Source organism: Drosophila rhopaloa, unplaced genomic scaffold (assembly GCF_018152115.1).
Source record: "Drosophila rhopaloa isolate 14029-0021.01 unplaced genomic scaffold, ASM1815211v1 contig_2, whole genome shotgun sequence".
Lineage (NCBI taxonomy): Eukaryota > Metazoa > Arthropoda > Insecta > Diptera > Drosophilidae > Drosophila > Drosophila rhopaloa.
This window is the reverse complement of record NW_025335083.1, coordinates 4041047-4058093: the sequence shown is the minus strand read 5'-3', so window position 1 is coordinate 4058093 and position 17047 is coordinate 4041047. Positions and strand designations below refer to the sequence as shown.

The 17047-nt window shown below is 41.7% G+C and overlaps 4 protein-coding genes across 4 annotated transcripts; 3 read left to right on the top strand and 1 right to left on the bottom strand.

Annotated features, from left to right (window-relative positions):
• The first annotated feature begins 4097 nt into the window (after positions 1-4097).
• Positions 4098-5433, top strand: LOC108048309 (glycogen synthase kinase-3 alpha). Its single transcript, XM_017128862.1, is given in 2 exon segments — positions 4098-4159; positions 4235-5433. Coding segments are annotated over 2 exon segments (1203 nt in total). The 5' UTR covers positions 4098-4155.
• Positions 5434-6129: 696 nt separating this feature from the next.
• LOC108048320 lies at positions 6130-8668 on the top strand. Its single transcript, XM_017128873.1, has 2 exons — positions 6130-7746; positions 7812-8668. The coding sequence occupies exons 1-2, from the start codon at positions 6202-6204 to the stop codon at positions 8595-8597; spliced, it is 2331 nt and encodes a 776-aa protein (XP_016984362.1). The 5' UTR covers positions 6130-6201; the 3' UTR covers positions 8598-8668.
• A 120-nt stretch (positions 8669-8788) lies between these two features.
• Positions 8789-11732, bottom strand: LOC108048321 (dnaJ homolog subfamily A member 2). The gene is made up of 3 exons (XM_017128874.1): positions 11537-11732; positions 11024-11467; positions 8789-9816 (listed from the first exon to the last, which is right to left on the bottom strand). Exons 1-3 carry the CDS (start codon positions 11603-11605, stop codon positions 9163-9165), a joined length of 1167 nt encoding a protein of 388 aa, XP_016984363.1. The 5' UTR covers positions 11606-11732; the 3' UTR covers positions 8789-9162.
• Positions 11733-12350: 618 nt separating this feature from the next.
• LOC108048319 (NAD-dependent histone deacetylase sirtuin-1) lies at positions 12351-16339 on the top strand. The gene is made up of 2 exons (XM_017128872.2): positions 12351-13936; positions 14127-16339. The coding sequence occupies exons 1-2, from the start codon at positions 12769-12771 to the stop codon at positions 15392-15394; spliced, it is 2436 nt and encodes an 811-aa protein (XP_016984361.1). The 5' UTR covers positions 12351-12768; the 3' UTR covers positions 15395-16339.
• Positions 16340-17047: the final 708 nt, after the last annotated feature.

The following is a 17047-nucleotide window of genomic DNA, read 5'->3' as shown; positions in this document are numbered from 1 at the left end:
ATTAGTTTTAAAAAGTATTTGCAATTTTTGGCATTGCTTACACTAGTTTTCAAAATTAAGTCCACGATATACTCCAGAGATGAGCCTTACATTTTTTGATTCAGCTAGACTCAATGTTTCAATAATTTTTTGAAAAGGAAAAATACAATTTTTGCCCATTTCCTAGCCTAATTATTTTGTATTGCGAGTTATGGTAAATCGATTTCGGTCATTCGGGACTCAATGCGATAAAATAAACAATAAGGGGCTTAAAAAAGCTCAGAACGTGTATTTATTTACTCATCGTTTTTACATTGTTAAGAGTTGTTTTTGTTTGATATGACCTAAGACCAGGAATTGCAAATAAGACCAGGGATTGCAAGTAATAGAAATAAGTTTTAAAATATTTGAACCCTAAAAAATAAGTTGTTTTATAAACGAAAATATGCAAGTCGTATTTCTTTTGCTTTACTTATATTTCTGAATTTATATTTTAAAAATAAGCATTAGAGTTAATTTTCAATTTGTTAATTTAAAACTGACAAAAAACTATTGTTTCCCACTTTAAAAATAAGTGTTAAAAATAAAAATTGAATTTAAATATCCTTTGAACGGCTTGGTTTATTTTATCTAGGCTAAATATCTTTCTGTTTATATATTTGTGTCTGTAAATTTCTTATTTCCTGTGCCAAAAGGTATATTCGCGCGCAGATATATAGCTATGCAATTAAATATACATATTACCTGTGTAAGTGCTGTTTTTAAATTGACTATGTAGATCTGGCATATATATTTCATGTTTTGGTACACAGCCCTATAACTGGTTAGATATTTACAATATGATCAAGTAAATTAGTTTAATATTTATATAAGTACATACAAAATAAACAAAACACTCCGTTAAGTAGGCCACATATTTTGTAACCGGATCACTAAAAAATTAGGAGCCTTGCCTTTTTATACCCGTTACTCGTAGAGTAAAAGGGTATATTGTATTCGTGCAAAAGTATGTAACAGCTAGAAGGAAGCGTTTCCGACCCTATAAAGTATATATATTCTTGATCAGGGTCACTAGCCGAGTCGATATAGCCATGTCCGTCTGTCCGTCTGTCTGTCCGTCTGTCTGTCCGTCTGTCTGTCCGTCTGTCTGTCCGTCCGTATGAACGCTGAGATCTCGGAAACTATAAAAGCTAGAAGATTGGCATTTTGCATGCAGATTCTAGGAGTTCCTACGCAGCGCAAGTTTGTTTCAAAAAGGTGCCACGCCCCCTTTAACGCCCACAATCGCTAATATACGATTTTAAAAATTTAAATATTTCGGAAAAGTAAAAATTCAGTTTTATTGTGTTTATCAATACCTATCGAAATGTAGAAGAAATTTTTCAAATCGGACCATTCGTTAAAAAGTTATGCGTGATCAAAGTTTCTATCTCCATCTCCCTCGCACTCCCTTTACCTGAGTAACGGGTATCTGATAGTCGGGGCACCCGACTATAGCGTTCTCTCTTGTTTCTCATAAAAATAAGTAATTTTTATTAATTTAATTATTTATTAGTTACAATTTTTCGACTGGGCTTAGAAAACGCTTAGCTAAAAATTTAAAAGTAGTTAAAAATTAAGAAAATAATTAAACTTTAACTAGATAAGTTTATATACCTTTTCAAAAATAAAATATTTAGTCGCCTGATTTTTACAAAATTAAAATATTAAAAACCAAATGTTCCCTTAAAACTGCATTAAATATAATTCAAAAATAAACAAACGGATTGCACACAAATCACAATCATTCCAACGCTTTCGAGGTTCAAATAAAAAAAGTCTGATAAAGTTTGGGGGAGTGGCAGTTCAAATATTGATAAATGATACGATTTAGCTGGAGGAGTGAACTTTTTGAGTGGCCACATATGCGATTTGATTTATGAACGCACAGGCAAAGAGTTGAGGTTCATTAAGACCTATTTGACAAATGGGATAGATGTCTAATTTGCATGGAGTTTGCGAAACGTTCCAGCACAAATCGAAGCATCTAGACCACATCCATTTGAATCCATCCGAGCTAGCCACTTAGTAATTACAATGCCGAAGTGACCCAGAAACCCGGTAGCGTTGCAATAGAAGCTTTCCAAAAAAAATCCCAAAGAGCCGGAAAATGATAGATATAGGGGAAACAGCAAGGAGGGTGAAAATGCTGTTTAAACGGATATCCTAAATGTCTGCCCGGATGGGCGAAGCTCCGCAATTTTGGCCTGACAGTCATTTCCGTTTGGAAGTTTTTCATTGCTTCCCATGGAGATTTAACGGGCAAATGGTGTGGTGCGGGACGGATGAGAACCTGTTGCTTGGAGACAGATTTATGCCATCGTAAAATATGCCATTTGAATCTGGAAATCTAATTTTAATGTCGCAAGGGCTGTGGCAAAAGGGTGCCTCATGTGGAATGAGGGCATGCTCTGTTTGATTTGGTTTGGCACTTACGGATGGAGGTGCTAGATAGTTGCCAGTGGTAAAAAATATTGTAAAATATATTTTCTTAGATAATTTTTAACATTAGTTATTAAATGGTCAGATCAATCGATGTCCCATAGCCAATATACAAAATATAAATTTCCTTGTAAATAGTATCTTAAATTTTTGAATAAATGATAATGTTTTTTTAATTAAATTATAATCAACTATTTTTTTTCTATCAATATTTCACCATTCTCTGTTGGTGTGTCACACAGCAAAAACATCACTAGCCGAGGAATCCGTTCCACAATCCCACCACCCACAAATCCTGGGTGGAATCTCCCACACACACACACACACAAACAACCGAGTCGGCCATTAGTATGAGTGTTCGGCCATTTTCTCTTCTAGCGGAAGTTGTCTGTGTTAATGGAATTACATGAATTCCAACTCTGAACCGCAAAGTAAAAGCGAGAATACACTGGCAGGCGACATTTCCGCAAATGCATGGCCCATAAACTTTGACGGAGCGGAGTGAAAGTTTTTCCACGAAACAAAAGAGCGACTGAGAGGTCTAAAAAAAGAAGAAAAACATAGAGCGGAAATGATAATGGCTTGAACCGTCGACGGAATCGCTCTTCTATAACGTAATCCACTTTTGGATTTCCGCTGGTAAAACAAAATGTATCGAATATTCGCGATGTTTTTTCAATCAGTTTTATTGTAATGAGCTTACGCTAAAAACCGACTTTCGGCCATCGGGTTTTAAGCCAACATTTAAAAGCGTTTTATTTGATGTACAAAGAATTGTTCCTTAAATATCGATTCTTATATAACTGTGGCCGGCAGAACACGACATTTTGCACTTGGAAAGTGGGAGAAGGCGACTTACTATATATGATGAAATAGTAGTATGTTCACGCAAAAATCTGCTGTAAGTCAACACATTGAAAAATGTGTTTTTTAAATGGTAATCAGCCTATCTTAAGCTAGTTTGTTCAAATACAATAATTTGAAAAGTGTAAAGCCTACCCAAAAGTAAGTGAGTTACTTCATAACATCAAAAGGAAATAGTGTTCGTTTTTTAAGTAAAAAAATTTATTTGAATTTTTATCGGACTTTAAACAAACAGTTTCCCTAAAAATAAGCCACTGAAGCAGAAAGACGTATTAGACGAATAGTATCATGTTAAAGAATAAATATATTATTTTGATTAGAAATGTATTTTTCTCTGCTCTAGAAACATCTGCCTAACAATAAAATATATATATTCAAGGGTACGAGCAAAAATTTGTTGTTTCTGGTACCTTAGAATTATTTTTATGCAACAAAAACGTTCAAATCGGTATACGCAAGCTGCATTTTGTTTTAGTTTTAATTTTTTTTATCAAAATCAGAATAATTTGAGAATTTTATAAAAATTAACAGATTTGCTTGTTGCAACAAAGAAAACTGCAAAGCAAACTTCTGAATAAAATAAGATTGCCCCCTGCAAGGAAATTCAAATGCTTAACAATTAGGGTTTCATTATTTTAGTACCCAACACTTCCTCTTTTACACAACACAATTTTGATATTCCAACAAGGTGGCAATACCCAGTCGGGCCAAAAAAGGGGACTGCTCAAATGTTTTCCTTTTAGTAGTTCTGTTGATAATTATCAATTATAATTAGCTTTCTTATTTTATCTGAAGATTTCTTTTTCCCTTTATTGTGAAGTCCTGTTTAGAATGGGTGAGAATTAAGTTTATTCTTGAAGTCCATATTCTGATTAAACACTTATATTTCAAACAAAATATATCCCTTTAGATAATAAAGAAAACCATATCCATTCGCATCAGTCGGATCACATTCCTCTTGTTATTCCCAACAACTCGGTGGTCACGACTTATGCCATTGGGCGCCTCAACTCGGAACCCATTCCGGCAAAGATTGAGATAAAGGAGCTGATAGGCAGTGGGGCCTTTGGAAGGGTGTACAAGGCACGATTGGATGACTCCGAGGAGGTGGTGGCCCTCAAGCAGACCCTTCACAATCCCAAGTTCTGCCAGCGCGAGGCGGAGATAATGGGCCAGCTGATGGACCATAGCAACATCATTCGGCTTATCATGCACTCCCGCGTGACCTTAGGCCATCCTCCGAAGAGTTACATCATCCTGATTATGGAGTACATGCCGATGACACTGCTGGACTACATAAATCATCACCGAAAGCAACTTCTGCCCCCGGATGTTCTCACCTATGTCCGCATTCTTTCGTATCAGATCTTCAGGGGACTGGGGTATCTGCACTCCCTGGGCATCTGCCACAGGGACATCAAGCCGGAGAACCTGCTGGTGGACAACCAGAAGATGTTGCTCAAGCTAAGTGACTTCGGCAGCGCCAAGCACCTGGTTCCCCAGGAGCCCAGCCTAAGTTACATTTGCTCCAGGCTGTACCGTGCTCCCGAACTCTTTGCCAAATATGTTCTTTACGGCTGCTCCGTGGACATCTGGAGTGCTGGCTGCGTCCTGGCAGAGCTGCTCAAAGGATCTCCCTTGTTTATGAGCAACAAACACGATCGGCAGCAGCTAATGTTCATGGTAAGCCTGCTGGGCAGCGAGGGCTTGGACCGGGCCCCTGAGATCCGTTCCATGTGTGGAGATGCCATCCCCTCCAGGACAAGCCGTCCCAGCTGGGATCAGCTCCTGAATCTGGATGTGCCGCAAGACCTGTCCGATCTGCTAAACTCCTGTTTCGTCTACGAGTCCTCAGCCAGGATCCCGCCCATGATGGCTTGTGGGCACTGCTCCTACGATGAACTGCGCATCATGGATGCCTTGGGACTGGACATGCCGAATGGCCGTCCGTTGCCACCCCTGTTCAATTTCAGCAGCCAGGAGTTGGGCATGGATCCCAAGCTCTGGGTGATGCTGTTGCCACTCCACTTCCCTTAGATGGAAGACGAGCTGCCAGTATCCGTAAGGAAAATTAAGTTTTTTAAAAATATAAAGCTAGTCAGCAAATGATTAAAGAAATTAAAACATTTAAGGAGAAACTATTTTAATGTCCCTAGTTACAGTACTTTTTTAAGCTGGACTAAAAACAAGACAAGTTATTCTACTAAGGCGGCATTTTGATTGTTTTAATCCTATAGTAGCATGCATTGATTTAGTTTTTTAAATAGTCATTTATAGATTTCTGCACTTCAAATTTCAAAAAATACTGAAATCAACTTTGGAAGTTCAGGGTTGCTATCATACCTTCCTCTTATTAATCAATTCCTGATTACCCTAAAAAAATGTCTATTTAAGTTTTTATTTATATTTATTATATATACTGTATTATAGCAGAGTGGCCAGTTCCGAAGTCAGTTTCAAACTAAATCGACATTCCGATGGTAGAAACTTCTATTTTCAAATATAGTTTAAGGAACATTTGTTTAACTCAAGCCGCAGTCTGTATTAAAACAATAAATGAATGAAATTAAAAAAATGTATTATTTTCTTCATTTCATTGAGTCCATTAATTCCATAATTAACTGGAAACATCTAACTAAGCCGAGAAAGTAAAATTCTCTGCAAGTGGAAAATTCATGTCAATTAGGACTCTTTTTTTCTGTTACGCAACCAAAGAACATAGTAGCCCTTGAAAGAAGGACAAGAAGTCGAACTCGACCTCCGAAAAAATAGCTTAGTCTTACGGCAGCTCTCGCACAGAAAGCCCAAAAGCCTGAAAGGTGTTGAGTAAAACAATCGCAGGAAAATTAGATAGGTTTCGTACGATTTTGTCGAGTCATGGAGTTGCCATCTATGGTGGAGCGTTCTGGGGATCGCCTGGTGGTGCGCAGCCTGGTGAATGGTGAGCCGCTGTATCACACTGCTCTGAAAAGTGGAGAGGAGTTGCCATTGGCCCATGGTTTGCAGCCCCTGGTGGGTGCGGTTATTGCGGAGCAACAACTGGAGCAATATAGGATGGGCAGCTTGATGTTTCCGCTATCGGTGCCTGGTTATGTTCCCGTGGGACCTGCATCCCCATCCAACTTGGACAAGGAAAGCACGGAGAGCTCCCTGCCAGAGGGCAATCCCTCCAACAACGAGGAGGAGCTGCCCCAGTGCAAGATTCGGCGTAACTACAGCTGCAACCAGTGTGCCTTCTTCACCCAGAATCCTCGTAGTCATTTGTCCCATCTGCGCGATGTCCACGGCGAGCGGATTGTGATTAACGAGTGCAAATTGTGCCTCTATGCCTCGCGCCACTTCCAGAAGCTGGTGCGGCACATGAAAATGGTGCACGGCTGCTCCGATGATGGCGGCGGAGTCCCAGGATCCGGAAGCCAGCTGCGGGGCAAGCGGAATCTCTCCAGGGAGGTGCGCAAGCGCAAGCTGGAGGAGAGCATTGAAATGCAGGCACCGAGTGGGCCAAATCTGCACCCCAGCTTGCTGCGGATGCTGCAGAATGGACCCCCACTGGAGCAGCTCAAGGCCGAGCTGCAGCAGCAAGAACAGCAGCTTTTGGCCAGTGTCCAGGCCTACAGTCGGCAGCAGGAGATGCAGCAGCTCCAGCAGATCGTCGACGGCCACGACAACATCTTCTCCATGGCCTTTGAGTTTCAGACCAAGTTGATGCCGCCCAAGCAGTCGGAGTCTTTGAAACTTGACCAGAACAATAGCAGCTCTGATTCCGAGGAGCCCATGAAGAGTCCCTCGCCGGACACTTTCGAACTTCCTCCGGGTGCGGAGCAGTTCCAGTGCCAGAAGTGCTCGTATAGCACTCCCATCCGGGCCCGTTTCAAGAAGCACGTCAAGTACCATTCCATGCCACTGATAAAGTGCGGCTCGTGTGATTTTCACACACCCTACAAATGGAACCTGGACAGGCACACCAAAAATCATGGTGCCCATGGGCATTTCAAGTGCTCCGCTTGTGACTTCAGCACCGATATTAAGCAATCGCTGACTATACACGAGTTGAACCATCATGTGCCCACTGTGGGCATCCAGATGCTTAACAGGCGCCGAGATGACTCCGAGGTTCAGCTAGATCAGCACCCGAGTGGGTCCAAGAGAATGGAACTTGAGAGAGTGGTTCATCCTACTGCAGCACCGGACTCTCCGCTTTCGGAGTTCCCAGGGATTGTGTGCTCCCACTGCCAAAAGCGGGTTGGCAATGCCATCGAGTTGATCAATCATCTTCAAGTGTGTGCTCCGGCTTTGCGGAACACCACTCAACATCTGCAGGCTGCTCTGACAGGGGACGTGGATCTGCAGGATGAGGACTTGCCAAGTGCTCCCACTGATCTCAGCTATTGCGGTGTGGAAACGGCTCCTGGCTACGGAGAGGTAAATTTATAATAGTTACAAGACATTTTATTGAGGAAGTATACTAAGCCTATATTTTTATTCAGGTCACTGAGCAGTTCTTGCCCGAGGAATCCGATGATTCGACGCCATTGAAGAAGGTTTTCAAGTGCCCCCATTGCACCTTTTGGGCAGCCACTGCATCGCGTTTTCACGTTCACATTGTTGGTCATCTGAACAGAAAGCCTTTTGAATGCTCCTTATGTGCCTACCGCTCCAACTGGCGCTGGGACATCACCAAGCACATCCGCTTAAAGGCTATCCGGGATAGGTCCCATAATCAGGCGCAGGTGCTGATGAACGATGAGACTGGAAGGCGCAACTACGCCAAGTACAATCGGTATTTGACTTTGATGAAGGTGAGTGCGGATCAGTTGGCCGATTCCAAGGGGATGCGCACGGGGGAAATGACCGTGATGCCACCGGAGAAGCTGGTTGAGCATCACCCCATGGAGACGGAGGATTGCATGGCGGCAAGTCTGGTGCCTATTGAAATGGTGGACAGTGCTCCTCCGAACTCGGCTCTAGACTTAAGAAAGCCCAAAGATGATATGTCGGTGGGTGGTAGCAGGATGAACACTGCAAGTAACAGCGATTCCGGCTTGAAAAAGCCACGACCACAGGGAGCCGAAGGAACGCATTGGCTTACGGACTTAGAATCATTATCATTTAATGCGATGAATTCATCTAATGGCAAGCCAATGTCCAAGGTTGGCCTGGTCAAAGACTCGCCTTTGGACTTGACCAAGCCAGTAACTATATCTGAAGATGGGGAGCAATCAGACGAACTGTCATCCAGTGACGACTCCCAGGAGTCTACAGAAAGCGATTAGGTTGAACCATTGAAATGGGAATTCATTTTATATTACAATCGAAAATTTCAATAAATTCTTTCAACCGTTTATTGCACTTTTATTTTTACCATATTAGCAGGCTATTCGAATTTGTAATCTGTAATTTAAAAAATAAAAAAAAAATGTTGAATTACGTGGGTAAGTCTGACCCAAGAGGAATATATCGCTCCTACAGTGAAATAATTGTGTACTTGTTTATTGTTAGGTAGGGGTTATGGGCAAAAGTCCAGCTAAATAAAAAGATAACAATAAATACTTATATAGTTAATAGTGTAGGCATACAGTTAATTTAGCGTGGCTAATGTATTAATGACACTCCTATTGAAGATCAGATCAGCTAAGCTTTAGTCTCGGATAATAACGTATACTACAAATTTAGATCACGCGCTTTTCACAGCAAACATTCCTGTATGAAAAATAATACTATGCATATCAAGACGAAGAGCGGCACCAGGAAGCAGACTTCATCTACGCCAAAAGTGCCTAGGATCAGCCACAGATCGAGGCAGAGGAAACGCGCCTGCAGGAGCCACAACCACAGGCACTAAGCCGTCTGGCATTGCACGCCCTCAAAGTGTGGCGACTGTCCGTCCTCGTCTTCCTGATGACGGGGCTGCGGCTTGTAGTCTGCCATATGTACTTCCTCGGCGTCCTTGGGAATCACTACCTGCTGCCTGGGAGGCAGTAGATCCTCCAGCATTGCCAGCTGCGGAGCCGTGGCAAAATCGTTGTCGGGAAACTTAACCTTAAACTTTAAGTAGAGATCTCCGCTGTCAGTGGCTTTGTTAAAAACAGGCATACCGCCGCCCCGCACCATCTTGATGTGGTTGTGCTGCAGTACTTCGCCCGGATGAGTTCGGAGGCAGACGTTGCGTCCATCCAAGTGCTTAAAGCAATGTGTGTAGCCGCACAACGCCTCCGTTATGTTTATCTCAAGATCCCGCATGTACAGATTGGCATGGCGGCGCTGAAAAAGCGGATGATCCTGCTGAGCGATGACTACAATTAGGTCTCCAAACTCGCCGCCCCGCATCTGGTTGCCCTCATTGGCGAAGGGTACTTTCAGCATGTGTGGTGCTCCACGCTCCACGACCAGGTCCCGCTTCATCTTCTGTTCCACGAAACCGCTGCCCTGGCAAGGACTGCACTTTTTATCCTCCTTGATCGTGAATCCCCTGCCATCGCAAGCCGGGCAGGTCTGAAACAATGTAGTTACCAATTAAAGTGTATCATAAAAGATAAATAATATAATAATTTTGTAGTTTTCTCTATCTCTATCTTTAATGGAATGGCTTTCTAAAAATAAACCTTTTTTTTCATTTTTATTTTTTTGGTTTTCCTATCGGACCGATTTTAATTTAATTCTGTAATTCTTTAGTATTTTAATATTACCAAATCCCAAAGAACAAAAAAAAACTAATAACAACAAAATCATACTTTTTTTTATTGGGAGCTATATGATATAGTCGGCTGATCAGGCTCGTTTGGACTTATGTACATACTACCTGCAATAAAAAGACAACTTTTGGGAACGTTTATAGCATATAGTTTTAAAAATGAGAGTCTAGTTTGCGTAGGAAGGGACACAACATTATTTCAGACAAGATATTTCCGAGGCCGATCTGTAATTGAACTATTAGAACTATAATCTTTTAAATGGGACGACCAAAAGGTAAGAAAAACACCCTCAGGCGTGGTCTACATTATTTTGAATGGTACTTTCGACATATCTCGGATTGAATTTAATATTTTATGATCACTTAACATAAATTCCTACCCAACAAAACGATTTTAATATTCTCTTTCCACCCTTAACGGATTAGTCCCGATAAACTTCAGCTTATTTCGGCTATTACAAATCAAGAGAATGGTGTCCTAGACTGCGGGGGAATACTTTGAGTACCAGCGGGAGACTTCCATTACTTAAATTATTGCATCCGAAAGACTTGGGAAGCAAGCCCCCAAAAAGTTGTATAATTTGTTTTATTAATTTCTGAACCCATTAAATCCATTTGTAAATTTAGAGTTACTGCATTTAATTTAAAAGAATTACACTATTCCAGCTGAATTCAGAAAAATTTATTATCAATTGTCGGTGTAATTATTTCGACAGCAACTACACATGTGTTTATATATCCGACCTGCGTTAGGACCGGAAATGTCTGCGTTAATAATAAAATGCTCTGTAATGAATAAGACAATGTACGCTACTAAAATAAATCAATTTACTTGTGCAAAACAAAAAAATACTAACAAAAATGGAAGTATGAACCGTATACATAATCATGGGTTAACTAGAAGAACTAAAGTGTAATAATATCTTACGTTATGATCCATCTAATACTGCTGATATGAATGTTTACGAATTTATCAAGTACCACAAGATTTTCAGGACTTCTACATACCGCATCGAATGCGCTGAGACCCAAGGTAAAAGCGGCCGCCCTACCCGCTCCGCCACAGGTCTCGCAGCTCTCGCGCGCTTCTTTAGGGCCGCCGTCACCATTGCACTTGGGGCACAGCTTCTGGCGCTTGTACTCCAGCTTCTTCTTCATGCCGCCGACGTAGATCTCCTCCAGCGTCAGCTCCACCTTGACCACGACCTTGCCCTCGCGCCTGCCACCTCCCCCGGGCGACACTCGATCAAAGGGAAACCACTGGGCAAAGAACTCGGAGGCATCCGTGAATCCTTCGGCACCCTCCTGAAGGCCCTTCAATCCGTAACGGTCGTAGATGCGCCGCTTCTCGGGATCAGACAGAACCTCATAGGCGAAGGATATCTCCTTAAACTTGTCACCCGCATTGGGATTCTTGTCTGGATGGAACTCCTTAGCTAATTTCCTGTAGTTCTATAAAATCATTAATTGAGCTGATCACAAGTTACTTTCCAAACAAATCGTACTGAGCCAGTTACATACCTTCTTTATTTCCTCGTCGCTTGCATCCGGAGCCACTCCGAGCACTTCATATAAGTTTAAGTTGTCCATTTCCTAATGTAGCCTAGCCCTCTACAAACTAAAATAGTTATACATTGTAAGTGTACAAATATTTATTTATTTAACAATGTATCTATGACACTATTTTCAAGTCATTTTGGTTAGTGAGTGTGACCAAGTTCTGCCACAGGTTTTTAAATATAGAGAACATACCAAAAGAAAAAACGAAAATTCCATCTATTTTAGGAACAGTAGAGATTTGAGTTAAAAGATTGTTTTAAAAAATGAAATAGTAAAGTATATATAAAATATATATATTTTCTGGTCTTATTTTTCCATTTTGCATTCATTTATGGCGACAAACTATCAAATAACGACCTTTATATAAAATATAACAAATGTAAACTGGTGCCTAAAATGATTTTAAAACAACCCTTTTTTCTATTTTAAGAACTCACCGGTATTGGAGCGATTGGATTGAACTGTAATTCAAAAACATTTAGGTGACTATATTTTATATTACATATTTAAGATTATGGAAATTTCTTTTAAATTTAAAGACTTTTCCGAACTAATTACTAAATGAATTACCCAAAATTTATTACAAGTTCCTAAGCCATTTTATCAGTGCACAAATTCGACATGATCTTTCTATGGGTAGTACTCACTGTATCACCACGAAACTTACGCCTGAAAATACCGAAAATACCAGTAATATACCACAATGAGTCACGCTCGCGGTATTTTCCATTCTCAAACGCGTTAGTACTTTCCGCGTGGCATGTTAGGGTCCCACCCGAGATACTTCCACCAGCGCACATACACACACAGGCGCAAGCTACGTGTGCCATCTTGCTTTTTCATCGGAAAATTTTCCAGAAATTACGCTTGAAAATTACGAAAAAATCGCTACTAAATGGAGTGAATTTTTTTTTTAAATTCAAATTTAGTGCAAATACGTGAAATAAAGTCAAGTTTGGTGAAAAATTCACCGCCAAACGACCGCTGGAGAATTTTTTCAATCAAACCAAATGGGTGCGAAGCTGACGACGTAAAAATTTTTGTGTGTACCAACGAAAGAGCGGAGAAAACGGACGGGCGAGAGCGCAAAGCGGAGAGACCGAGGAAACACTCGCGCAGGAAGAAGAAGCAGCAGCGACAGTTTTCTCTCTGAGTCTGTGTGTTTGCGTGTGCGCGCGCTTGTGTTGAGGAAAATGATGGAAAACTACGAGGAAATTCGGATGGGCCACATTAAGGCCAAGGATCTAGATCTGGGCGACCAGGTGCCTGACGATTCCCAGTTCTATCCACCGGCCAAATTTGATTTTGGCGCCGAAATTCTGGCCACAACGTCGACCGAGGCAAAGGCAGCAACAACGGCAACCAGAGAACTGATTGGCAAAGCAAATGGTGAAATCAAAACAAAAACATTGGATGCCAGGGAAGAACAAGAAATTGGCGCCAATTTGGAGCAAGACATCAAATCTCCCTTAAAGCCGTTGGGAGAGGATGAAGAAGAGGAAGAGGAGGATGAAGAGGACGACGAGGAAGACGAGGAGGAGGTCACCGGAAACGAGGATTCCAGCTCAGATTGCTCCTCCTCCGTGGGTCCCGACTGGAAGTTGCGCTGGCTGCAACGGGAGTTCTACACGGGCCGTGTGCCCCGCCAGGTGATTGCCAGCATCATGCCCCACTTCGCCACCGGACTGGCTGCAGACACCGATGACTCTGTGCTGTGGGACTACCTGGCCCACCTGTTGAACGAACCCAAGCGACGTAACAAGCTGGCATCTGTAAACACCTTCGATGATGTCATCAGCTTGGTCAAGAAATCGAAAAAGATCATTGTGCTGACAGGAGCCGGAGTATCCGTATCCTGCGGCATCCCGGATTTCCGCTCCACCAATGGCATATATGCTCGGTTGGCTCATGACTTTCCCGATCTACCCGATCCACAGGCCATGTTCGATATTAACTATTTCAAACGTGACCCGCGACCATTCTACAAGTTCGCCCGCGAGATATATCCCGGCGAGTTCCAGCCCTCGCCTTGCCATCGGTTTATTAAGATGCTGGAGACTAAGGGAAAGCTGTTACGCAACTATACGCAGAACATCGATACCCTGGAGCGGGTGGCGGGGATCCAACGAGTGATCGAGTGCCACGGCTCCTTTTCGACAGCCTCTTGTACCAAGTGCCGGTTCAAATGCAACGCTGACGCCCTGCGCGCGGACATCTTTGCCCAGCGGATTCCGGTCTGTCCACAGTGCCAGCCCAATAAGGAGCAAAGTGTGGACGCCTCGGTGGCCGTCACCGAGGAGGAGCTGCGTCAGCTGGTGGAGAACGGCATAATGAAGCCGGACATAGTGTTCTTCGGAGAGGGTAGGTGTCGTTTATACATCTGCTTATTTAATATTACAACTCATCAAACTCTAATAAAAAGAAGAGCTATTAAGCCAACGATCAGAAAGAGTGTTTACTTTAGAACTAAATCCTTTTTTTTTTAATATTTTAAACGAGCTAAATTGTAACAGTCTAATTTGGGTATCTCTTTATTTGCTATTGCCAACAGGTCTGCCAGATGAATATCACACGGTCATGGCCACGGACAAGGACGTGTGCGATCTGCTGATCGTAATTGGCTCCTCACTAAAGGTGCGACCCGTGGCCCACATTCCCAGTAGCATCCCGGCCACTGTGCCGCAGATCCTCATCAACCGTGAGCAGTTGCATCACTTGAAGTTCGACGTGGAGCTGCTGGGCGACTCCGATGTGATCATCAACCAGATTTGCCACAGGCTGTCTGGAAACGACGACTGCTGGCGGCAGCTGTGCTGCGATGAGTCAGTGCTCAGTGAGAGCAAGGAGCTGATGCCCCCAGAGCACCATACCCATCATCATGTCAGCCATCACCTTCACCACCACCGCCACTGCAGTTCGGAGAGCGAACGGCAATCGCAACTAGACACGGATACACAGTCGCTCAAATCCAATGGCTCAGCAGACTACATTCTGGGATCAGCTGGCACCTGCTCCGATAGTGGATTTGAATCCTCAACTTTTACTAGTGGAAAACGTTCCACTGCTGCCGAAGCGGCAGCCATAGAACGCATAAAAACAGACATACTGGTGGAGCTGAATGAGACCACCGCCCTTAGCTGCGATCGTTTGGCTGCCGGAGCGCCGCCAACAACAGTTGAAAGCTATCGTCATCTTTCCATCGACTCCTCCAAGGACAGCGGCATCGAGCAGTGCGACAACGAAGCCACCCCCAGCTATGTGCGTCCTAGTAATCTGGTTCAGGAGACCAAGACAGTGGCGCCCAGTTTGACCCCCATTCCTCAACAGCGGGGAAAGCGGCAAACAACGGCAGAGCGCCTTCAGCCTGGAACATTCTACTCCCACACCAACAACTACTCGTATGTGTTTCCTGGAGCTCAGGTTTTCTGGAATAACGATTACAGCGACGACGACGACGAGGAAGAAGATAAAGGCCACAATAGGCACGGTGATCTTTTCGGTAACGTAGATGAAGATGAGGATGAGGATGCCTGTGATCTGAATGCCGTTCCATTGTCACCTTTGCTTCCGCCCTCGCTGGAGGCCCACATTGTCACCGAGATAGTTAATGGTGCCGACGAACCTGTGTCAAACAGCAGTCCCTGTCAGAAGCGACCCGCCTGCATCATTGAACAGCAGCCAGCAGCCATCCTACCACCCTCAGTTGAGACAGAAACACCGCCTTTTAAGAAGCGGCGACCTAGCGAAGAACATGGGCAGCAAACGCAAATAGAAATATCGGAGGAGAGTCCGCCTCCAGGACAATTAGCAGTTGTGTAAACGTAATTTTAGCTGCTTATATTGTAGTATTTATTTTTAAAGCGATTTAAACCAACTTGTAAACACGACAAAAACAATGTCCACAGAAACTCCGAAATCGATGAAAAGGGCCATGTTACCAATTTTATTTCCAAAAAACTGAAATCGGAATTGATACAATTTTTAATACTTGTGTTAAAAGTTGCATCTTTTTGATTCCGGTTTTACAGAAATTTTTAAGAAATGAACCAGGAGATAGGACTAGTTTATTCAATTCGAGGCTTTAGACATCTGACCCTCGTTGCTTTACACCCACCCCTAACGTCCCCATCCCGTTTTGATATTTTTGCAAAAGCTCTTAGTTTATTTATTATCTCTCTTCAAAACGAAATGCTGTAAATGTTAGTATTTTATTATATTAAGTTGTTATTGAGGCCTTTTTAGATAAACGAGAAGAGGAAAACGGAAAGTTGAAAAATCCTCTGGAAAGCAGGGTTTTTTGCATTCAAAGAGTACCAGCGCCTCAACTTTAAATCTAGGATTAAGCATAAAATAATCGTAACTATGAAACTACACCCAGAAAACACAACACTTAGATTTATTTAAGAACTAGACACAAACACTCTGTATATAAGCACTCGCCCTTTATTTGTATTGTACATGGTCCCTTTTCTACTTGTTTGTGTTATCCCTTTCTTTTTATATTTTTATTGGTTATGGCAACTATTTTCCAACATAAATACACATACACTTGCACCCACATCAGATTTGATCAGCATATATATGTGGTCATACAGAAATGAATACAAGTTTGACATTTGGTGTGCGTGCTTGAAATGTTTAATCAAAAATTAGCATAAATATTTAGCCACCAAACGCAGTGTAAACATAGCAGTAAGAATTTAGTCTATATGTCATAAAAGTGTATTAATCCAAAATATAAAACAATCTACAAAACTTTAAAAATAGCACTGAGTTTTTTTCTGATTTTTTGTTAGCATTTCAAATAGTCTTTTACCTGTTTAATCCAACAAAAGGTTATCGTTTATGCAGATCAAGTGTGAAAACTATTCCGTTTCGATGACTATATCCTAAGTGTGTAACAGGATCGATCGGACCTAATTGCCTAGTTTTTAAAGATTTTTATTATATCGCCCTCTTTTATATTATTTTGAGTTGATCAATGCAGCTACAATATAAATGCTTAAAACTTTAAAAGGTCAAATTCACAAAAAAAGATTTCGGGCTCGTTAAATTTACTTAATATTTCGTTTTGTTAAATAAAATTTCCCGTACTTTGCATTTTTTGTTGTTAATGCTATGCTATTTTGGACCAACGGAATAATTTGCGGTTTATTAAATTCAGATCCTTGAGTATAAACTGCTTTTAAAATCTTTAAAAAGCTACTAATTCTTTGCCAAAGATATGGATCCGCGAGACAATTGAAACCAACAATCCTTGCAAGTTAAATGTTGCAAAATAGCGTTTATAGACAGTAGGTTTAAGAAAAAACAATTATGTATAATTATAATTTATATATTATAATTTAATTAAAAATACTTTTTAAATCTTAATTTTTAATTAGAATTACTTTTGTAATATGTAATGAAATATATTTTTTGTTGCTTTCATTTTGGCTTAAAAGCTTTGGAAGCCAAAAAAAATATTTTTTA

Coding starts and splice junctions, on each gene's coding strand:
- LOC108048320 (XM_017128873.1), top strand. CDS start 6,202: ATGGAGTTGCCATCTATGGTGGAGCGTTCTGGGGATCGCCTGGTGGTG. Junction 7,747..7,811: donor CGGCTCCTGGCTACGGAGAG/GTAAATTTATAA, acceptor ATTTTTATTCAG/GTCACTGAGCAGTTCTTGCC.
- LOC108048321 (XM_017128874.1), bottom strand. CDS start 11,605: ATGGACAACTTAAACTTATATGAAGTGCTCGGAGTGGCTCCGGATGCA. Junction 11,468..11,536: donor GCGACGAGGAAATAAAGAAG/GTATGTAACTGG, acceptor ATGATTTTATAG/AACTACAGGAAATTAGCTAA. Junction 9,817..11,023: donor GTCTCAGCGCATTCGATGCG/GTATGTAGAAGT, acceptor ACATTGTTTCAG/ACCTGCCCGGCTTGCGATGG.
- LOC108048319 (XM_017128872.2), top strand. CDS start 12,769: ATGATGGAAAACTACGAGGAAATTCGGATGGGCCACATTAAGGCCAAG. Junction 13,937..14,126: donor CATAGTGTTCTTCGGAGAGG/GTAGGTGTCGTT, acceptor TATTGCCAACAG/GTCTGCCAGATGAATATCAC.